The following is a 25,216-nucleotide window of genomic DNA, read 5'->3' as shown; positions in this document are numbered from 1 at the left end:
AGTTCGGCCTCCCCCCGCTATAGAGCAAAGGCCAGGGCTTGGAGCGAGCGCTCGCGCGCGCCCTTCCTTCCTCTGGCAGAAGGAACACAAGCCGCAGATTGCAAGGCGAGCAGGGCGCCCCGAGGTCGGGCTCCATTTCCTGCAGCGGGCGCAGGGCCGGGCCGGGGGGTACCGGGCCGAGCGCGCAGCCCCGCCCCGGGGTGTGGCCTCCGGAGCCCGCCCCGCCCCACGCCGCCGGCCCCGGCTCGCGGGTGGCACTCGCGCTCGGGCGAGCCTGCACTTCAGTCTCTGGCTGGAGCCCGAGGACGCGCGGAGAGTGTGTGTGCAGGCGGCTGCAGACTGCGGGCGCGGCCATGGCCCCTGTGCTGAGCAAGGACGCGGCGGACATCGAGGTACCGAGTGCGCGCCGGCTCCCCTGGGGCGGGAGGGGGCCCAGCTGGTGGGGGTCAAGGAGGCCCCCGAGGCCGCGGCGCGGACCCGGAGAGAGTGCGGGACTCGGGAAACTTTGGCTCCGCGGGAGGGTCTGCGGGGAGTCCGAGGAGCGGGGAGCTAGAGCCCCGGGCAGGAGTCCCGGGTCAGGAGGGTGTGCACTTTGGGTCGGGACCTGGCTGTTTACTTCTGGGGGAGATTGAGGACTTGTCTTGTCAGGTTCTGGACTGCAGTGACTGAAGAAGTAGCAGACTTGGAGAGAGGGGGACTCTGGAGGATAGGAGCCCCCCAACTCCACCACACCCCACATAAGCCCACTCCACCCCACAACTCCCTCCCCCAACCCCCGCCCCTGCCTGGTGAGTTTCTGGACACCTGTCTGCTGTGCCTGCCTCCTAGGAGCGGAATCCTGAATATTTGCAAAGGTGCGGTATGGAAATACAAATCCGAGCGCCAGCTTTTGCAATCCGTGTTTATCTTATGAAATAATTGAACATAGGGAAAAATGAAACTAAGTATTGAGAACGTGAACTCTGCAGTGACATCGGAAAACATAAACTGTTTTCTTTGCTTGCAACATTTTTAGATTCCCTCTAGTAAAATTGTCATCTTCCTGTGAATAAGACCCTACCTGAAGTGATATGGCCATTTCCTTTTGGAGTTATCCTTGGGACTTTTATGTCGGAGATAAGAATGACTTAATTGGCCATTGATTTTTGGCAACGGAGCCCAGTGTCAGCACTTCTGAGCTAAGATAAACTGCTTTGTAGTTTTTGGTTTCGTTTGAGCTCTTTTTTTTTTTTTTTTTTGAGACTCCTACTCTGGCAGAGTGTGTATATGCACATGCTTGTATATTTTCTTCAGAGCTAACAAAATTTTCCTTCCTTCAGCCCTTTCTGTGTCTGAAGTAAGTTTATAACCACCTGTTTGCAGAATAGTTGTTTTTGCCACATTTTGACTCTGTCAGCTATTGAAGGTACTTTGTGTTTGTTCGGGGGATGGTCATAGTGTTTTCTCCATACTGCATGCATTGGTTTAAAAAATCCGTTTTACCAGCAAGCGCCAAAGTATATTATGTGGGCATCTGTAGCTAATTTACTTGTGGTTCTCTTGTGGATTAGTTGATACTGTCATATTCACCAGTATAATGTATTTAACCCACTATATATTCATGTGTGTACAGGGGCAGATATATGTGATATCAAACTCCTTTTTGGTTCTGATGATATTGCCTTAACCAAAAGCTGAAAAACAAACAAACAAACAACAACAACAACAACAACAACAAAAACACACACACACAAAAAATTCTAAGACAAATACCCAATTTGTTAGTGTCTTCAGGCAATACTGATTTCAGGGATAAGAGTTTGGGTGAGTGACTTTTGAATTTTGAATTTCAAAATAGTATGTTATCTGTTTCACTGATTTCTTTCTCTGTAACTCTGTTGCTATTGTCTTTGAATCTGCTCCATACAACTTTACATTAAGGAAAAAGATGCCAGTGAAACTTACTTTCCTACTTGTTTCAGCCAAGACTCCTGAAGAAGTCTAAGCCCTCACACTTACTCAACTCAATCTAACTTTAGTCTCTGTGACCAGTGTGCCTGATATTACTTATAATCTAGAATACTGTTTTAATGGTATTCAAACTTTTCCAGCATTTTATGTATGTAGCTCATATATGCAACACACTTTAATCAATAACATTTTTCATCACACACAGTACCTTACTTTTCCCCTCAAAGTAATACCCATGATTCATGAGCTAGACTACCATGAAAAAGCATGAAATTAATCATTAAAATATAATGCAGTGAGAAAAAATACATTAAGCCTAGAGCAACATATTCAAGCATAGATGTCTCAGTTGATCCTCTTGACTTACTAAGGTTCATTTTTGTTTGAATAATCAGAATGAATTATGAAAGCTCAGTTTTCTATCAAATTTGAATGCAGACTCAGTTTTCTTTCAAATTTGAATGCAGATTTGCTTTCCTTGAATAAATTCATTAAAACTGTTGTCCAGAGATCATGACCACTGCCTTAGTCTCAAATTCATGGAGAGACAAGTAATTAAAAAAAAATATTGGCATGAAACAGTGTACACACATTCACTTGATAAATTGTGAAAAGAACAGAAGGTGATGGTGACAACCCACTATAATAGTGATTTAATATTCCCTATATGCTACTTACAGAACCTCAGGTTTCCATGAAGCAGCTAAGAAATATCTTTGTTTCTGAAGAAAAAAGTTATTAAGGTATACAAAGTTGCTTTGTGTGCTGGCTCCATCATTTCTCATATCAATCCCAATATCATATCAAGGTTTGAAAGGTTGGGAGCATCAGAAGGTCACCAAACTCCAAAGCTGGGATATCCTTGAGCTGTAAGAAAAGTGTAGCAAGGATGCATTACTAGTTAATTGATATTAGGGAATAAAATTGAACTCATCTCCAAACAAAATGTTATTATTGCAGTAATGGTAGAAATTGCATGAGGAGTCAGGTTTTTCCCCCACAAATATTAATGTAGTTTACAGCAGGGCATGGAGGGTTAACTTCCTGGGGGTACAGGGGTGTGTCAAGCTCCACCCCTTTTGGCTGTGCCATCTTAGGCTAGTTTTATAGCTTTCCTGAGTCATACTTGCATAACCCATTAAGTAAGGAAAATATAATAACATTACAAGTTGACACACTTTTTTTTTTCCCTTAAGAAAAAGGACAAAGGTGTTAAAAGCAGCGATTTAGAAAAAAATCAGGAACATCACTGTTAGCATAATTAGTATTCTGAAGTTCTCTAATAGAGCTATGTACTCTAAAGTTATTTTACTTTGTGGTTTACTTTCTGGATACAGCTGTATTTTCTTAAGGGTGACTTTTGAATACAAACTCTTTAGGAAGTTTTCAAAGAAGGTGAATACGGAAGAAGGTAACCGTCAGACATGGACCACTTTCCCTGACCTTAGCCTTACCTTCACAGACCTTCATTTAGTTTGAATTGATTGATAACTGGTATAAAAGCAAGTAGGATTGGGCCTCCCCTGGTGGCACAGGGGTTGAGCACTTCCCCTGCTGGTGCAGTGGTTGAGCGCTGGGTTGGGAAGCTGCCCGCAGCCTCTGCAGCGCAGGTTCGTTCCCCAGTCACTGGTGAGGGTCCCCCCCCCCACACACACACAAAAAAAAAGTAGGATTGTTGGAGGAGTTCAGTTTTGTTCACTGTCTTGCTCCCTCTGCTGACATAGATAATTGAGAATGGACTATGAAGTTATAGCTAAAGGAAAAGATTTGTAGCTTAAAAGAGCTTCACTACTAGTACTTTTGGTAAATATTTACAGCCACGCTAAATTTCTATCTACCACTACTATTGGACCCATATCACATGTCAATGTCCGCCTTTGAATTACCGGTTAATAAAAATTAAAGGGTTACAAACTAATTTCAATTTTATCTTGAATAAAAAAGAGGTTTTCAGTCCATTGCCCACAAAACAACATTGTGTTTTGAGAAATACTGATGCTTCATCTGAGAAGAAAATTGAGAATTTTCTGTTTATTAAGAAGATAATAAAATGATGGACTTGGTCTATGGAAATTACTTGCAGGAGGTGAATTTTAAGTAGTACTTTGGAAAAAGAAAAGACATGGGTTCTGAGTTAGTAGAGATGGCAGAAATACTTCAAAATACTCTTTATCATAATTGCTTTTCCCCTGGGGGAGGTTGGAGGGTCATGAATCCAAAGGGGAAAATAAGGAGGATTCAACTTTGTAGATATCATATTATTTATTTGCTTATTTAAATTTATTTATTTATTTTACTGTGTGATTAATAACAGTCTTCTCTTGTCTCCTTTCTTTAAAAAATGATTTTCTTAAAGATTTATTTACTTATATAAGAACTGGGGTACAGGCCAGATGTGTGGGAGGGTGAGAGGATTCACCAGAGACAGAGCAGGGGAACAGAACAGGCAGACTGACTGAATAACACTGCTGAGGGAAGCAGCGGGAGAGACAGGAGAGGTCTGCTTGCCATGTGGCCATGTGGCCATGTGGGTTGCTTCGAGGCTGGTGGGGATAGAACCAGCACTGCAGAGGCTGTGAACAGCCTCACATTGCTGTGCTCAACCACCTGTGCCACCAGGGAGGCCCTCTTGTCTCCTTTCTTTTATTGATTGGGCACCAGAGATTCATGGAAATGTGCTTTTGACTTGCTAAAGCTTATAAAAGCTTTTTATTTTTTAGCTTTAAACTGGTTTTGTGAGAGGAGTTGTTAAACATATCCTTGTCCTCCCTACTTTAAAGCTGTTCTGTGGACTAAGTTTACTTTAAAATACTTCTTCTTTCTAAGAAATTTAACTGGCAGTAGAAATGTGTCTAATTATGTGATTTGGAGAGTCACTTCATTCCAGGGATAGCAGGAATATGATACCTAAAGACATACTTTTAAGGTACTACACATTTTTATAGTTAAGCATGGTGATAAATATTTCAGTACAGTTGTTTAAAAAATTGTATCTCTTGCCCATGAATTCAGATAACTCATTTTAGTAGTTTAATTAAAAACTCTGAGATTAATGACTAATGATGAGTCTATTACATTTAGATTGGGTCTGCTTAATCTTAATCATAGCAGATAGTATTACTGATTGCTTAATTGTAAAAATGTACTAGAATTCAATAGCCTCCTTTTTTACAATGTGGAAGAAAAATTCAGTTTTGGAAAGCTGAATATTACCACTAAGGAACTAATAAAAATGCCAAGAAAAATCTAAGGTCAAAATGATTAGATAATTGGATAATCTTTAAGGAATCATACCAAACTCTATATAAATAGGCAGCAACACAAAAGCTGCAAAACAGACATTCTGATGAGATAAATATGTCTGGTCACTGTGGGAGAATTCTAATAATTAGCATAAACTTAAGTTACAAAACTGGAAACACTGAAAGACAATGAAACTGAAAAAGATTGTCATAAATATTATGACAAAGAAAATATGATAAGAGATTTGATGCAGCACATGCTTCAATGCAGCTAAAGAGGAAAGTGAATTGTAGGATTGGCTAATTATTTTTCTGCTTCTTCACTACATGGACACAATGACAAATATGTAGCAAAATCCTTTCATCCTTAAAACTATAAAGAAAATTCTAAGTCACTTAATCTGCTTAATTAAAATATTTAATAAGGCATTCTAAGATTATAAATTTATCTGTAATCAGGATTTTGATTTTTAGATATGATGTGTTTACCTTCTGGACTTCATTTGCTCCTAATCCTCTGTATCAAGACAGAAGGTGGTTTTTGGCCTCAAATATCAATAGTGTGGGTGTTCACAGATATCCTGGAGCCAATTATACTACTGAGATAACTCTTAATAGGATTATGCCTTTCCTGTGGTTTATAATTATTATTGCTTCCATTGCTTTTAATTAAAATGTAACACTAGTAGATATGAAACATCTGCATTTGCTCAACATATAACTTTTCCTTTAGAATGTGTATCATAGTTATTTTTTTATTGATGTTAAGAACTAATTGCTTTTGTATAAAGTTGTTTTGTATGTCACAAAATCAAGTTTTATTTCATAGTAATAAAAAAAATTGTATTAAAACAGACCTGGGTTTCAATCCTGGCTCTGTTATTTTTTATTTATGTGACTGTGGTCAAGTTCTTTCCTGAGCTGTCAGTTTTTCCTCTGTAATTTGCATTTAATCTTAATTGCTTCATGCAATAGCTGTAAGCATTAATTGGAATCATGTACACACAATGCTTCTGACAGCCTGTTACATAAAATATATGCTTTTTAAATGGTAGTACTTACTTTAAACATTAGTATTGCATATATCATGTATGTTATGTAAATGTCATTTGGCTAGAATTTAGTTCAATTCCAAGAATTAATTAATGGTATCGAATTCTTATAAGTGAGGGAGGAGAGAGAGTTTATGAAGTTAAAAGAATTATGAGGGAGGTTCATTGTAGATTCAAAAATGTTATAGATATTGTATGAGAAAGCTATTATATTCTATTTATCTGTACCACTGATGAGATGGGTGGGTTTCAGAAATTTAAGTCAAATTAAAAGGACCCACTTTATTTTGCTTTTCTCTCTTATAAAAATGTTTTTTAAAAATCTCATACCAGCTAAGCAAGAAAAGCCCTAATAATATCCACTGTATTACCAACCCTCTTGGGTGAGCTGCAGGAGATTCAAAGGAAGAATGTGGCATAGGCTTTGTCTACACAGGATTATCTATATTTAGGACACAGGGCAATAAGATTCAGTTCCAGGCTGAACCTGCCAGTGGATGGATTCTTTGATGTTTAAGTATTTTTGAGATTAGATTAGGGCTAATGCATTGGTGAAAATTATTTCTTGGCATTGTTGATGATATTTTGAAGGGATTTAGTGTTATTTTATGAAAGGAAATCCTTATACAATTGTTGAAAAAAGAAAACAAAACTCAAATATCTCTTTTATAGAGTGGTTTAAACTTACATTTCTCTCAGCAAACCTATTAGCTTTAAAGAAAGTTTTTCCTGGATCTCTAAGCATCACTGCACATACTGTATTTGTTCATAAATATTTTAACCTTCTATGAATAAGGGCATAGAAATCAACCTGATTTGTGCTAGGAGAAGGTAAAAGGGTGCCCTTTCTAAGAGACAGGTCAGATAATAAACTTTTTATACTGGGTTATCATAATTTTACTTCGAGTATTTCAGCTTGGTTGTGTAATAGCATTCATGCTGTTCTCTACCTCTATCATAATAATTAAAGAGACAATCTGCATCCACACCTCCCAGGTGCTTGGAAATTGATATTATGAGTACTTATGAATGTCCCCTTGAGGCACTCATGGCTGGGCCACTTGGAAGAAAAATCTCTTCGTCAATAATGAAGCCCTGAGGGCTACTTCTCAGGGGAACCACACAAAATTATATGTCAACTCCAGACTTGATTTATCTGATGGTGCTCATGGAGATCTCATACATTTCACTCCTCCCCCCATATTTTATTATGCACTACTCTCTTTTTATACCCCCTATTTTACTTTCCCCCAAAACTTTATCCCCCAATTTTCAACTTATTTTACCCCAGGAATGACTCATCTAAGTTCATCTTTTGTTTAATCTGTGTGAAGTCTTTTGAGTGATATTTATAATTGACTATAGTAACATGTTAAAACTTTAAAATTGTTAGATTGTCTGGTGTAATGGCCATGAGAAAATCTTCAACAAAACAATAGAAGAGAGTGCTATACATTTATTAATATACATTTTAATTTGCTATTAAAATAAACATACTGTGATAGGGGACAGGCCTGGGACTGTTTTTGCTCTACATGTTGAATCCCTAGATTTCTGACTTTGTGGAAATCCTTCTACCACTGTGAAGGTTTTTTTTTTTTTTTTTTGATTCCTTAGTGAATATGCTATTGATCAGGCTTTTAAGGATGGTTTGTAATAGAATATGGTAATGGTGAAATTGTTTGGAAATGGGACCTGCTGAGTGATCATGTTAAGGAAATACAGAAATGGTGTTGTCATAGCTACTCCATTTTACATGCTAGATATGAGAAAGTGTGCCATTTATACCAACTATATGGATTTCATACACTTACTCACCTTTTTATTTTTTTTAATTTTTTATGCTTGTTTATAACTGATGAGTGTGAGCTAAATCTAGTCTCTTTTGAGCACACAGAAAACATGCTGTCCTTCTATATGTGACTGGAGTTCTGTGAGTGTGATCTTAATTAATAAATTCATATTCTGTGTCTATTGGAGAATGCAGTCTTTAATTATTACAGTAATTAATATCAGAGATTCCAAAAAGGAGATGGTACTACATCAGTTTCTCCAATGTGTTTGTTGATTGACTGTCAGTGGAAACTGTCAGTGGAAACCAGAATACAAATGATAGCATCCTTAGCCTCACTAATGATCATATTACTGTTCTCTGACTTCTTACACCAAGGTGATGGCAAAGTATTGGTGACTTTCAGATACTCAATCATATTCTTTCAGATACTGGGAAGTGCTGGGGTAAGAAGTTTGAAATCCTTCATAATTCAAAGAAGGAGTTCAGTTCCCTTCATAATCCCCTAGGATTTAAGCCATGGTGACTTTCACAGAAAAATATTCTTTTTTTATGGGTTAATTTTCATTAACTTTTTTTCATTCTTCTGATTTATTTTTTTTCATGATCATTATAAATAGGGATAGCATTATACATAGGCACGACACTAAAAATAGACATGCTGATTTGATTTTGTGCATGAGTTTCCCCCCCCACTTAAATAAATTTAAGCATATATAATTTTATATTTGTTCGCTTCTCATATGGCACTGTATTCTCACTAACTTTTTGAATAGTTGAAAGCACGCGATTCCGTGGAAGGATAGATAAAGTTTATTCAGCTGTCCCTTTATTATCAGACATTTACCTTGATTTTAGTAGTAGTTATTAAGAATAAGACTTCAACTTTTTTTTACTTAAAATATTTTGTTCTAAATACCTCTCAAATAAGAGATAGCAATAAGTAGAAATATTTTATTGTAAGAAAATTAGATGCTCATAAATCATTACATGATATATAAATTACAACAAAAGTAATGCTATTTTGGAAACATCATCCACTAAAATTAACCTCACATTAATTCACAAATAGCAGTAAACTAAACACAATCCATTATTCTATTTATTGATAATACATAATGGATCATTAATATTCATTTTAATTTTAACGATGTATAGCATAGATTAGTGGTTGAGAGCATCGCCTCTGGAACTAGAATGCTGATATTTTTAGCTTGGTCAAATAACTTTTAACCTTTTATTCTGTGTTAGCATTTCTTCACCTATAGAATATAATCTAAGGGACTTTAAAATATTAGGGAAAGATGTGCAGTAGGAATATGGGTGTGCTGCTAGGATTGGTGGCCTAATTAAGATCTAAGAATTGTTGCAAGTGGAAGAGTATGAGAGGTGGAGATCGGAGTGATGTGTTTCAAACAAAATTTCTGGAGCTGGTACAATAATTAAAATAACAAGATCAAGACTGTGATCAAGGTTTATATGGCTGAGGCGGTAGGGAAGAAAAAGAAGTTAGTGATGGTGAAATGGTTGAGGAAGAGGCAGGTTTTAAGTGATCCAAGTGGCTGTCATAAGCAGAAATGGGGAGTGAAGGACAGAATTCAATGTTAGATTCTCACTGAATTTGGGCAGGGGTGGTGTGGTGACCAAACAGTTGAAAGAAGACTGGAGCACAGAGTAGTATGAAGTAGTATTAAGTGGTCAAACACAGAGGAAAGAGAATATGAAAATATAGGAAAAAGATTGCTACATGACTCCAGAGGCAGTGGTTAGAGTGATGCATCTACAAGCCAAGGAAGCCAAGCATTGCATCAAATACCAGCACCCTTGAAGAGGTAGGAAGGAATCCCCTCTCCAAGTTTCAGAGGGAGTGGCCTGGTTAACACCTTTCTTTCAGACATCCACTCTACAGAACTGTGAGACATTACATTCCTGTTGTTTTTACCTACCTAGTTTGTGCTGCTTTTTTTTTATGGCAGCCCTAGCAAATGAATGCAGATTTTAGTATAAATTGCAAAGAAGTTGGGCTTTTTGTGGAAGGAAGGGAGGGTTGGAAGGAAGATCCAGATTTGGAAATCTGGATAGAGAGAGTAAGGCTATCTAACACTTGTAAGAATTAAATTAGTAGCTTAAGGCAGTAATTAGGACAAAATACTGAAATAATTTTTAAAGAGTCTTAAATAAGTTATTATAGTCCTACTTCTATTTTTTGACATTGTGAAAGTTAAGCTTAGTTCCCTATATATAAAATAAAGCTCATGTTTCTTTTCCTGTCTACCTCATAGTGTTATTATTTGTAACAAGTGATTAAGACAAGTGCAGATGTAAGTTGGTATTGTCATAAAGTTGTTTAATATATACATACAGTCTTTTTTATGAGGGAAAAGAAATTTATTAAATATGTCAAAGAATTGAGTACTAACTTTAAAAATCCACACTGAAATATATATATATATATATATATATATATATATATATATATATGTATATATATTCCAGAGCTAAAGTTACCAACAAAATATATTGTACTTTCACTCAATTTTATAAGTGATTGTTAAATACTATATCCTAGGCACTATATGAAGTACTGTTGGAACTTACTAGAAAGATAAATGTATCTCCTAAATGAGCTTATGATAACAGAATGGACAATGAGTCAAATTCACACAGAAAGTGATTCTAAATCAAGACAGAAAGTGAGAATATTCGGGGGCCCTTCCCTGGTGGTCTAGGGGTTAAGTCTCAGCCCTATCACTTCTGCATCTTGAGATTGCTCCCCTACCAGGGAATTAACCCACATATGGCACAGCAGACCTCTTCTGTTTCGCCTGCTGTTCCCCCTAGTGGTGTATTTCAGTAGATCTGCCTGTTCTGCTCCCCACTCTGTCTCTGGGGATCCTTTCACCCTCCACTTGGGGCTAATGATTCACAATAATAACATCAGAATTAAAGTATTGTTATAGTCTCCTCCACTTTCACTCCAATCTCCCATAATTCAGGATCCAAAACATCATTTTTGGTATCTCTTTCCTGGGACAGGTGAGGAGAGCTGTCCTGGCTAAATGTCCAGGTGAGATATAGGACAGGTGGTAAGTACAGGAACTGGCAAATTTAGAGTTAAGAGTCATGAATGTGGGGCTGTATACGCACAGCATTTTCTTTTTCTGCTGCCTTGCTAAAAACTTATGTCCATCCTTACAAAGATGTATCAGTTTCAGAAATAGTGAAACCAAGGGCATAGGAATGTAACTAGTTTGATTAAAGTCAGGAATGAATTGGAAACTAAAAACAATGAATATGAGCCCAGTTTTACATTGCTGTTTTTTCAGACATTAAAATACATGACATGAAAAATGAGCAATCAAAGAAGTACAGAAGTGGGGAGTCTTTAAAGTGTTACGTCATTGGGCCTCCGTGGTGACACAGGGGGTTAAGCACTATGAAGCAATTTGCAGCCTCTGCAGCACGAGTTCAATTCCTTGCCAGGGAGCTGAACACATGGCATGGCAGACCTCTCCTGCCTCGCCCGCTGTTCCCCTCAGCAGTGTATTTCAGTTAGTCTGCCTGTTCTGTTCCCCACTCTGTCTCTGTGAATCCTCCCGCCCCCCACATCTCTGACCTGTACCCTACCTCTTGTATGCATAAATAAATAAATCTTAAAAAAAAAAGTGTTACTTCATTACCCCACACTGTATGCAGTCACAACATTTCTCAATAAGATGTTATATGTTCGATTCTTCAAGGAGTCCTTCAGTTGTTTAAATGAAGCAAGGTATGAATGGCTTGTTAATCCATGAGCCAGATGGCTGCAGTGGAGGGAGCTGATGAGATATCATCACTCACTTCTCAACATGGTGTCAACCGACCAGCTTTGCCCTTTGCCAGACTTCTTTGACCTTTGACAGGACAGATTCTTTATTTGTTGGGGAAATTAGGAAAAAGAAATAGGTAACATGGACTGCAAGACTGGAATTCATTTTGGGATTCAATGTATTCTTTTTGTTTTCTTTTCCTTTAGTTTTTATACATTTAGACACATGTTATAAAATTTTGATTCTCTGGTCACCCTTGACAAAAGGACTTTTTTTTTCTTGCATTCTATTTTACAGCAATAATGATGCCATTGTCAAGACAATCAGGTCATATTTGAGGATTAAAGAAAAATGTAATTACAAAGGTTTGCTCTACAGATATATTAGTTTAACCTTTGCCCTTTTGGCATCTTTAGTACTGTACACTTTTAAATCAATTATGCGATAATGACAAATACCATGGGTACATATTGTGTAATTACAAATTACATTACAATGTTCAAAACAAAGTAATTTGTCTAGTTCTCAGTAAATCAGAAAATGAAATAAATCCAAAATATGTAATTAGTTTTTCAATGTTAAAATAGTATACCTCCATAACAACTTATGGCTTAAAAATAACATTTGGCTTTGATAACTTATACTGAGTCAACTTTTCTGGGGGAATTAAATTATATTGGCCATCAATGTAAATTTTCATGTTATTATTCAAACTCAGCAGTGCCTTTTACTAGCCAAGGGAAATACTTTGGATTGATGTGGAACTTAACGTTCCTTCCATTATTATTAAGATCTTGTCTTGCAATGTTATCATTGCCTTCCTGTCCAGTGAGTCATGTGGAATAATTTCTGAATTATCCCATTGCATTCATGCAAGCTATAAATGTAGTTTAATTTTTATCAGTTTAGTGAATGCATAAAATAAAATTTAAAAATATATATCAAGAAGAGCTGCTAAGAAAAAGCAGTGATGTGCTTTACCATTCTTCCCAGTGATTTGCTGGTAAACAACTGATTTGACGGTTTGGGAAGGAGGCTACCAGATGTTTGTAGTGTTTGCTGATTACCATGGAGCAAACATCCTAGATCGCAGATTCTAAACCCTACAAATTTGGAGTTGCCAAGATGTTAACCATCAGCTTTCCAGTATCCACTGGAGCTGGGTTCAGCACACCCATACTCTCCCGTCTTACCCTAGTTCTTTTTCTATAGGCAAACACTTTCAGTTGTATCTGTTTTTAACTTGTTTACTATACATCTATCAAATTTAGAAATGTTTTCTTTTTGTTTTTGACCTTTGGCCTAGCAGTTTTGAACAAATTTAGTTTTTTAAAAGACAACGCAAAAATTTAATTAAATTTTAAAGACACTAGATATTGGCCTCTGTGTGTTTCTCTAGTGTCCTTTAACCTAATTTAAATGACCAAATAATGGGTTGAAAGTGAAAAATGATGCTTTGTAAGATAGTGCCAAAACAAGTTTTCTAAGGAATAATTTTAAAAGATATTGATTGTAAACATAATGCCATGTTAATAATAAAATTGATAACCAGAAGGCATTTCTATAAACTTGCTCTTGTTAGATATTATTATGCTAGGGTAATATGTTTCATGATTTTGATTATGGTAGAAGTTCTGCTCTGAAACTGATCTGTGAATTTTGAGAAATAGCACACACACATTTTAGAAGTTACACAGTGCTTCCTTCATTTTTGGTTTTAGGAAGGGTAAGCTTGGAGAAATAGCACAAACACATTTTAGAAGTTAACCAGTACTTCCTCCATTTCTATTTTCAGGAAGGTTAAGTTTCATTTTAATTAAAACTTTTCTTGACTTTTCCAATAAAAATATGTATTTTATAACAAGTTTTAGAATTGAGGAAATCTGACATATTGCATTCTTTGTGATGTTATTAAACAAATTGTATCTAGCTCTTTAATTTCACTTCTTAATAAGTGCTACAAGAGATTCATTAATCATTTGGCCTTTGCTTCCTTACATCTTAACAAGTGTGTAAATAGCACAAGTGTTGCTCACAATCAATCCTGTTATGTAATTATATGGTAGCCTTGTTAATTTCCATCACAGAGTGTGCTCTGTTAAGTCAAATTATTTTCTATACCAGCAAAATAACTTTAATTATAGCCTGATATTTATCATCCTTGAGAAAAATGTGTGAATAATGTATTTGAATAAGTTTAAGAAAGACTTAGAGAAAGTACATGCACCTATACAGTGTTGGAAAGTGCCCTTTATCAAACACCTGGAAGTTATTCCAGTTACTTAGATTGGAAAGGAGAATTATAGCTGATTGTTTCCTAGTGGCTTAAGAAAAAAATTAAAGGGTAAATAGTTCTGTTTATTATGCTCCTTTTATAAAATATTCTGTGAATAAGATAATAAAGAAATCTCACTAGAGGCTGAATGCAACTAATTTGATGAAATTATTACTCATTACACAGCAATGCAATTCTGCTTAAAATTTATTTTTAATGTGAATCTGTAAAATGACAGCTAGAATATAAGAAACTTTGTATTGAAAGTGATGGCGATAATTTACCCATCTGAGATGAAGACTATTTCAAGGGCAGTGGAAAACTTTTAATGCTTAAAGAATTATTCTAAGTGTAGGGATCATATAATCTTTCTGTAGACATAAAAGAATTCGAGCTTTATCCAATAAATCTAAAACACTAAACCTATTTCCTTCCCTGCTCCCCTCTGGTCATATTTTATTTTATTATTTATGTCTATCTATCTATCTATCTATCTATCTATCTATCTATCTATCTATTTAACGGAGTACTATTGTTTTGCATCCTTGTCAATTTTTTGGCAGTATAGGACTTCTGCCCTCAGGTTTGGTCACTGTAGTTCTCCCACCACCAAAGTGCCCACAATCCTCTACCATAGTCCATTCTGCTCTCCCTCCCCTTACCTCTCTTCTCATCACTCCCCCTACCTCTCTTCTCATCACTCCCCCTTTGCCTTACCCTCTCTTCCTGGATGCCCAGATCTATCTCAGTTTTCAAGGGTTGATTTCGACCCTTTGTTTGGTTTCTCTATATTCCATCTATATGTGAAACCATCTGGCATTTATCTTTCTCCTTCTGCCTTATTTCACTTGGCTTAATCTCTTTCAGCTCCATCCATGTTGCTGCAAATGGTATGAGTTTATCTTTTCTGATCGCTGAATAGTATTTCATTGTGTATGTGTACCACATCGTCTTGATCCACTCATCTGTTTTACTGATTCTTGTTCTTGTTCTTTCTTTATGGCTTCTTTATCAGAAATGGTCTCAGATGCAATACTGAAGTTAAAAATATTTGGTAGCCTCTTTATAGTAAAATTTTGTATGGATAGTTATATGTGAGATCAGGAGACTTGACTCTAATTTTGACTGTCTTAACCTGGGTTGTGTGTTTGCCTTACTAACTTGGTCTATAATGCAGGTCCTTAGAGGCTCTAAAATTCTATGGAGGTGTAATGCAATTCATCGTGATCCTCCTTTCTACTATGACCTATGCAAGGCGCTGCAGATACTGAGACATTATAGTCAGTCATACTCAATAAGCTTAGAGTCTAGTGGGGCATACAGACACATAAGCAGACCATTTTAGGCAGTGTGGATTTCATTTGGAATATGTGATCTAATAATGTATGTAAATTTTTTTTATAAATTGAAAGTGTTAACATATAATTTCTATTATAATGAAAGTAGTGTTACTTGGCATTTCTGAGTTGTAAACTGTATTTTTGGTACCAGAGCATCTGTGATTTCTTCATAATTAAGGAAAAATCTTAGCTTTTCTGATAAGATGTCTGGACTTAATTCAAGCTCAACAATTGAAAGGCACTGGAAACATGCTACATTTCACTGTCATTTTTTTTTTTAGCCTATGTCATTTGTAAGATGACACCAATATTCACATGATGTGCCAAAAAGAATTGAGAGCATTTTTCTTAAGCTAGTTCTCTACCCCAACTTTTATTTTCTGTGGTTACCAATCCCTTTGAATCACAAGTTTTTGACATGGATGTACATTCATTTTTCTGTTTCTGTGCAGCCTCTATCCATTTTCATCAAATCTTGGTAGAGCTTCCTTACTGATATTTGAAAGATTTGCCTCTTTTCATTTAAACCAGTAGCATATAGCCTGTGTGTACCCAACAGTTCATTTGATGCTGGGGCTAAAAGGTAGATGATAGATTTTTAAGTCTGACTCAGTAAAACTGATTCCATTATTTACAAGGAACTTACAACAATCTTTGAGTTACATGTGCTGAAAATACGTAAGAAATTAAAATTATTGCTGGACATGGACAATGCACAGAGTAGTGATTAACAGTGTTGACTCTGAAGCTCCTATATGTGGGTTAGAATCTTTGTCACTTGCTGAGTAAGTTACTCAGCCTTCTCATGACTGTGTTTCATTGCTGTAACTGGCAACAGTAATGCTAATGCCATCATTAGTTGTGCTTGAAAAACACTTAAAAAGGTGCCTGTAAGCCTTCACTCAATATCAGCTATTAGAAACAGTTATCCAATGCAAAAACATTAGAAAATGTTAAATCTTTTTTTTTAATAAGAGACATTATAAAATTTTGAGAAAAAGGAACTAAACTGTATTCTCGTTTGAGTCAGAGTATATTCTAAGAGGTGGTGTACCTTGGGAGCCCAGAAATATTATCTACCACAGCTTGGAAGGAGAGATTCCCACTTCCTTGGGAATGTGCATTGAAAGAAGAGAGTTGTGTGCAGTGGATGGTTATGGAAGGTTTCCAGAAAATAGTTTACAAAAGAACATTAGGTAAATTTTTTATTCACATCATGTCATACTGTAAAAAATTCATGTCAGTTAAAATGGAGAAACCTATTAGCAGTCAATCAATGGAGATTAAAATGAGTAATTTTTTTCTGTGCTGGCACAACAGAATTTCCATTGATCATTTTTTGAAATGAGTAATTTTTGGTTTAGGATTTTTGACATCTTGATGGATTTCAAGAAAAATGCTAACTTATGCTGATGTGATTTCCCATTTGTCTTTTAAGTACATAAGCCAAATGCTTTTATTTTGATGTTTATATATACTCTGACTCTGAATATTTTTCCTTCTTGATTCTGCTAACAGAGCTTCCCACACCTAGTTGGTGACCAGAATCCCCTTGGGCACTATAAAAATGAGATTATGAGGCATATTTTAGAAAAAAAAGTAATGCAAGTGGCTTAAACAAGACAGTAATTTATTTCTTCCTCATGTAAGGAAGTCCAGAATATGTAGTACTGAGATTGCAGTACACTGTTCTTTCCAATGGGTCTCTATCTTTCCACTCAATGTCCTCAAATCTGCCTCATTATTCAAGTTAGAATGTAGAGCCTCAAAAGGAAGTCTCTTTGATGAGACTTCCCCAAAGACCACACTTCTTTTTTTTTTTAAAAAGATTTATTTATTTATGCATACAAGAACTGGTGCTATAGGCCAGAGGTGTCAGGGGTGAGAGGATTCACCAGAGACAGAGTGGGCAACAGAACAGGCAGATTTACTGAAGTACACTGCTAAGGGGAGCAACGGGCAAGGCAGGAGAGGTCTGTTGTGCCATGTGGGTCACCACCCTGGCCAGGGATTGAACACATGCTGCAGTGGCTGCAGATAGCTACATAGGTTGCATATTAACCCCTTGTGTCGCTAGGGGTGGCCCCAAAGACCACACTTCTAAGTATATATTATTGCCTGGCACTTAGTTGAATATAAAAATAAGTGGAGTAATCACTTCACTACCACTTGAGAACCTTCCTATATATATATATATATATATATATATATATATATACACACACACAAATATATATCTATATATTTGTTTTTTTCAAGATGCTTTGCACTGTTAAGCTGTATGGGAGATAGTCGCCATTAAAATATGGTATTTTCTCTACTTCAACTTTTTTAAAAGATTTATTTATTTGTGCATACAATAACTGGGGTGTAGGTCAGAGGTGCTGGGGTGAGAGATTCACCAGAGATAGAGTGGGGAACAGAACAGGAGGATACTTTACTGAAATACACTACTGAGGGGAGCAGTGGGCAAGACAGGAGAGGTCTGCTGTGCCCCATGGGTCAGCTCCCTGGGATTGAACTCTTGCTATAGTGGCTGGCAGTAGCTTGATAGCGCTGTGTCTTTAACCCCTGCACCACCAGGGAGGCACTCATTCCACTTTTTAAAGGGGAGTGATAGGGAATGGATTTACATCGTGTTTCAAGAATCCTCAAGACCATTCCTTAGGCTCATTGATTCACTGGACATATTCACAAAATTCAAAATGTATTATCTTCATGGCTGTAGTTACTATAGTGAAAGATAGATTAAAGTCAATGAAGAGAAAAGTCACAGAGGTGAAAATCTGGAGAAAACTAGGTATGAGCTTCCATATGTCTTTTCAAGTGCCATTATGTGGGGCTTGCTTTAATTCCTCCAATGATATGAACATTTATGAAGGATTGCTAGCCAGGATGCTCCCTCAAGTCTTAGTGTTCAGGATTTTGGTTGGGCATTAGTCATATAGGTATACAGTACTGTGTTACTGACTTCAGTTACTCGAGTTCTTGACCACAAGAAAAGACCAGGTGTTCATCATGAATCATATTGTTAGCTTAAGCTCTATTCAAACTGGTATAACAAGGCCAAGGGTGTACAAAAACACCCTTCTCATACAGGGCACTGGTGGATAAGTATGAGTCACATGATACTTTTGGAAATAGTTTTATTTTTTTGGGGAGGAGGGGAATTTATAGGATTTGAGCAAATTAGCCTTCCTAAATTGACCCCTTCCTACATACATTTCCACTTGAAACAACAAAAACAAGAGAATATATGAAACACTGGATTTTAAGATACTGTCTATTAGATAATTATAGGGTAAGGTAAAAGTATCAGGCTTTTCTGCCCTCCTGCCATTAGGACAGATGACGGAACCCTGCGGTCCTGAATGCATGCCTGATGGCAGGCACCTGGAGTAGGGTGTGGGCATAGGTAGATGGGATTCACTTGGGCTAAGACTGGGCTTTTTAAGGGTGGTGTCATGGGGACACCAGCAGAAGCAGAGAAGCAGAGAGAACCGCGAGGAGAGCGAAAGAGAAGCAGAACCATGAACCAGAAGCAGAGAAGAAGCACCACAAGAGAAGCAGAGAGAACGCCAGAGAGCCCAGAAAGAGTGAAGACTTGCTGGGGGCTGGGAGGCCTGCCATCCTCCCGCCGCCCCCACCACCACCCCTGCCTGCTGTGTACCTGGTAAATCACAATAAAAGCCTGCAAAAGCCTCCAAGGGCTCTAGGACTCCTCCTTTACCTGGTCTGCTGGATCAGAAAACCTGCTCAGTGTCCTCCTGCTTACAATAATGAATAGTGAATGATCCCTAAGTGATGAAAAACTAACAAGGATACCTCAATATATTCGCAGCTCAGTGTCATGAGTTTATAAGCCTCAGTTCAAGAAATGGGAACCCACACAAAGCCTGGCAGAGCCCCTCAGATGAGGAGATAAAACTGAGAGGCTGAGTAGAACATAGCAGCTAGAGTTTATAGAACAGACTAAAAGAATAGAGAACTGCTCAGAGAGAAACCAAGATATCTGCAGAGGGTATCCTGTGAGTATTCCACATTCAGCTCCTGAATGTGAGAAAAACAACCCAAGACTGGGTAAAGAACAATCTGAGAGAAGTAGAAGGAACAGTACCTGGCATTCACACTGATCTGGGAATAGTGCCTGCTCCCACTATCATGGAAAACTTCCATGATTCACAGAACATTGGGCACTCAGAAGATTTTTTGGAAATCAGTCTTAGACCAAATGCTGCTCAATTCCTACCTCAGAGTATGAAAAGCAAGCCCTTAAAGGATAACAGTACTTACATGTATCTTGACTTTGTCTTAGAACAAAATTCAAGAATATGTATAGGTATACAGAAACATCCTATACCCAGTAAGGTAAAATTCATGATAACTAGCATTCAGTGAAAGATTACTCAGTCTGAAAAGAGGTGGGAAAATATAACCAGAATGAGAATAAAAATCATTGAATAGGGACAAACTCAAAGCTGATGCTAAATTAGTAAAGGACATTAAAAATTCTTATAACTATATTCTATATATTCAAAAATTTAAGCAGAGACATAGAAGATTGACTGAAAACCAAATTGAACTTACAGAAATGGTACTAGATTGTTTAAGATGAAAGATACACTGGATGGGATTAAAAACATTAAAAATTATAGAAGAAAACATAATGAACCTGATGACATAGCAATGCTAACTAACCAGATGAAACAAGGAAAAAAAGTATCAGTGAGCTGTAGGGCAATTTCAAGTGGTCTTATACATCTTTAAATGGAATCTTCCAAGAAGGGAAGAGGTGGAGCAGTGGGAAGACCAAAAAGCAATTGAAACATATATTCTGGGTCCCAGAAGCCCAATGAAGCTCAAGCAGAAGAAATATGAAGAAAACTATACCAAAGCATATTATAATAAAATTGTTCAAAACCAGAGAAAATCTCCATCTGCCAAACGATAAAAAGGCACTGGAGGTACAGGAGAACAAAGATAAGGTAACTGTAAACATTTAGGAGCAATATACTTGAGAAGACAGCTTAATAATATTTTTGAAGTACTGGAAGAAAAAGCTCTCAACCTAGGATTCTATACCCTCAGAAGTTTTTTGTTCAAAAACCAGTGAAAAGTTTTTGTTCTTACACAAGCCGAAAGAATTTATCAGCTGTCAGGTCTGCACAGTAAGAATTATTACAGAAAGTCCTGTCCTTTAGACACGACAATGATACCAGGTGAAAATATGGATTTACACAAGGGAATACAAACTACAAAACTGGTCACTGAGTGACTGTATGGCTTTTGCTTATTTAAATTTCATTAACAGGTAATTGACTGTTGAAGTAAAAATTATACAGTGTAGGGTTTATAACATATGAAAGTGAAATACAACATGGATAAATCTTGAAAACATTGTGGATAGTGAAAGAAATAAATTACAAAAGACATTATACTGTGTGATTTATTGTATGATATGTTTGCAACAGGCAAATCCATAACAAAGAAACAAAAAATAACCAGTTAAAAATGGCAAAGTACCCAAATAGACATTTCTCAGGAGACTACATAAAAATGGCCAACAGATATATGAAAATATGTTTAGCATCTTTAATCATTAATGAGATGCAAATCAAAACCATGATATATCAACTCACATTTATTAGGATGGCCATCCTCAAAAAAAGTAAAAGATAACTGCTGGAAAAAGGGGAAATCTTGTACATTATTCGTAGGAATTATAGAAAATAGTAAGGGGTACCTCAAAAATTAAAAAAAATATATATTAAAAAATATGACTAGCAATCCCACTTCTATCCATAGGATAGAAGCAAATATTAGCATTTTCATGTTAATTGCAGCACTATTTGTGGTGGCCAAGTGTCCATTCTGGATGAATGGATAAATGAATATGACACTATGGAAGAAAATGGAGGACATTTTGTTAAGACCCAGAAAGACAAATATGTATTATTTCACTTGTATATGGAATCTGAAGAGGTCAAAATCATAGAAGAAAAAGTGGAATGATGATTTCCAGGGAATACATGGTGGGGAAATTCACAGATGTTGGTCAAAGTATAAAGCTTCATATGCAGGGTGAAAAGCTCTGGAGATATAATATATTCATGGTGACTATAGTTGCTACTGTTTTATACTTGAAATGCCTGAGAAGAGATCTTAAATGTTCTTCCCATGCACACACAAAAAAAGTATATGAGATGCTGGATATATTAATTAGCTTTTTTGTGGTAATCATTTCATGATGTATATGTATATCAAAACATCATGTATACCTTAAATATATACAGTTTTTATTTATCAATTATACCTCAGTAAGGAAGGCTGGGAAAAAATAGACAAATCTATAGAGTCAAAAAGTAGATTAATGTTAGTCTAAAGCTGGGGATTTGGGAGAAATGGGAAATGCTAATGGGTATAGATTTTTTTTAGGGAGAATTGATGAAATGTTCTAAAGTTGATTAGGATGATGGTTGCATGACTGAATATACTAAAAGCCATCAAATTGTGCACTTTAAATGGGTAAATTTTGTATAGGCAGGTTATACCTCAATAAAGCTATTATAAAAATTAGTTTACTTGAAAAAAAGTCCCTACATATGAAAAAAGGCTAACTGTGTGATACGAATAACAAAATGAATAACACATGTTCATCATCAGAGACTTGATGGGAACATTTCTGATTGTGATAGGAGCAAAATTTATTTGCACTGATTGACTTATTTGTGTTGCTGAATACTTCTTCCTTAAATTGGCCATATGCATGCATTTCTCTGTGAAGTATTCATGCCCTGTCCTTATTTATCTAATAGCATTTTCTTATTTTTGTGAGCTTTATATATATATATATATATGAGATTAACGCTTTGTCATTTATTTGATAAAGTTGATAGCTACTGATTAACTGTGTGCTTACAATACGATTGCTGAATTAGTATGGAAAATACAATTTCAATATCTAAAGTTTATTCTGACTCTAATGTACTAAGATCTAATAGTCCCAAAGAAGAGTAAGGAGTTAATTTATTGATTGCTGGGAGGAAACCAGTTTAGGTTAAGTAGTGTTTGTTTATAACCAAGACTAGTAGAAGAGGCATCAAGTCTTTATATTTTATTTAGGCTTAAATTTAAGTAATTTAAAGTGAGATATTTATGACCCAGAGTTGTAATTGTTAGGCCATGTTCATTAAAAAATTGAAATATCTAGATCTGACTTCATACTGCATAGTTTCCACTAGCTAAACCTACTTTTAAGATGGAGACCATTTTCTACAGGCATTATTTAAAAACATAATATATCACTTATGAATTAAGAGAAGAAAAGTGACAAGTAGCAATTATATATATGAATTTTGTATTTTTTGAAAATATTTGTTTAATACATAAAATTATATCTTTTTAATAGAATGACCTTATTTCAGGCAATATTGACATGTTCTTTAAAAATTTCCCATGATACTGTCTTTCTCCATAACAGTAAATATCATTTTATTTATTTATTTATTTTTTTAATTTTCTAGAGGCATGTCTTATTTATTTATTTATTTATTATTTGTTTGTTTGTTTGGTTTATACATGCACTGGGTACAGTCAGAAGCGCGGGAGGGTGAGAGAATCACCAGAGCCAGAGCGGGGAGCAGAGCAGGCAGAAGGACCGAAGTACACTGCTGAGGGGAGCAGCGGGCGGCAGGAGAGGGCTGCGCGCCATGTGGGACCCTCCTCAGGTGGCCGGGGAGCAGCCGGGGATCGAACCGGCGCCGCAGAGGCCGCGGGCAGCTTCGCAACCCAGCGCTCAACCGCTGCGCCACCGGGGAGGCCTAAATATCATTTTAAACATGATTTTTATAGTTACAGTTGACCCTTGAACAACCTGGGCTTGACTAAATCGGGTGTGTTCTGTGTGGTAAGGCCATAGATACAACAGGGGTTTGAATTGCACGGGTCCACTTGTGGATTGTTTTCAACTCCATTTCCTCCTCTTCAGCCACTCAATGTGAAGATGATGAGAATGAGGACTTTTATAATGGTCCTTTTATGAATTTCTTAATAATATTTTCTTTTCACTGGCTTATTTTATTGTATGGATACAATATGTAATGCATATACAAAATATGTGTTTTGTTCAACTGTTTAAATTACTGGTATGACTGATGGTCAACAGCCAGCTATTAGCAGTTATGTTTTGGGGAGTCAAAGTTATACTCAAACTTTCATGGAGTTGGAAACCCTGATTCCTACATTGTTCAAAGTTCACTGTATGTATTACCCTACTGTAGGCATATAATAGTTTAATTTTTCCTGTCATTGATTTAGGTGCCTTCCAGCTATTTATTATTGTACATAAATCATATTTTATGTTAAGATTTCTTAAAGGATCTCCTTTTTAATGATTACAATAGAAACATCAAAGAAAAATAAAGGAAAAAAAACACATCCTTCAAATCTGACTTTTCCAACACTCATCTTCTGGGCTCACATAGCAGTATGCATAACTCTGTGTACATACTGAAACAATGCTTTTATTTTTCACATATATTTCCTCTAGTAGTGTGCAACTTCTTTTCTTGTTGGAACCATGTCTTTTCATATGTTGAAAGTGAGTTGTGTAAGTAAAATGCAAAAATTTGACCCTAGCGTATGTTAAGAACAGATAACAAGAAATATGTTTTTTCTTGTCAGAATTTGTTGCTGATGTTATGTTACCACAGATTGCAAAGTTCAGTTCAACGTGTTTCATTGCAGCTTCAGCAAGAGAGTTGCATGATTAAACCTTGAACGAAAGTAAGGAAACACTAACCTCCCTTTTTGGATTAGTTAATGATTATATGGCCTGAAATCTTTGTAACTGCTGACAAGTACTGAATGGTGTTCCATTTGTCCTCTGCAGTAGAGTGAACACTAAAAAGAAAACAGAATTTTGTTTCACCAGCATGAAAGTGCTATTCTCACTAGAAGTTTCTTGCTGTTTTGCTAAATAATTTTTCTCATTAACAATTTTCTTTGTTGTGTACTTTCACTAATGAAATGTAATACTTCATTTTGAGGACAGGAGGATGTATAAAATCTGTTCTTGCTTTTAAGGGTTTTACTACCAGTTTGATGGAGAAGACATACATATCAATAATTACTGATATCAAAACCTATTGTGTCAATGAATGACAGTAGCAGTAGGTTTTCTAGAAGTACATGGGTATAATTTAGCATGCAGGGATGGTTCTTCCTATCCTTTGGAGGAAATGTTTCTAGTTAGAATTTAAAGAAAAGTTAGCACTAAAATTGATATGACATGACTATATCCTAGATATACACGCAGTGATGAGGCAGAAGTGTGGAAGTTGGACTGACTAAACAACAAATAGGTAGGAGTAGAGATAGGTTGGAATAATAGACAGGTACCAGATTGAATAGTAAGATGATGCTTTTTATTAGTATTATCCTTATAAAGGAGAGTCATTTAAAGATGTGTGTCTGAAAGAGAGAGCGAGCAAGCGAGAGAAAGAGAAAGCTGGCACACCCATTTATATGTAGGTTCATATGTATGCATGAGTGATATTTGTCATATAAGAGAGAAGTTCAAACTTAAGGTGACTAATTCAATTAGGAGAGCACTAATTCAATATTAAGTTTCAAGCATACTGCAGTAAGGATCTGCAGTAGTTTGGAGAAAAAGGAAATACAAAAGATAGGCCAAATGTGACTAATGGTGACTAACTTTGTAAGGGTTTAAAGGAAAAAAAAAATAGTGGGAATGGC

The 25,216-nt window shown here is 36.4% G+C and overlaps 1 protein-coding gene across 1 annotated transcript in view; it reads left to right on the top strand.

Annotated features, from left to right (window-relative positions):
* Window positions 1-353: 353 nt before the first annotated feature.
* The window catches only part of DPYD (dihydropyrimidine dehydrogenase), a gene marked incomplete at both ends in the record, with an annotated part of 741,074 nt that continues 716,211 nt past the window's right edge, over window positions 354-25,216 (top strand). The window contains one exon of the mRNA XM_084242233.1: window positions 354-392. Coding sequence (XP_084098359.1) covers window positions 354-392 — 39 coding nt within the window. The remainder of the gene's footprint in view (window positions 393-25,216) is intronic.

Source organism: Talpa europaea (genome assembly GCF_964194135.1).
Source record: "Talpa europaea genome assembly, chromosome: 9".
Taxonomy (NCBI): domain Eukaryota; kingdom Metazoa; phylum Chordata; class Mammalia; order Eulipotyphla; family Talpidae; genus Talpa; species Talpa europaea.
The sequence above is the reverse complement of the archived record's forward strand: the minus strand, read 5'-3'. Positions and strand labels throughout refer to the sequence as shown.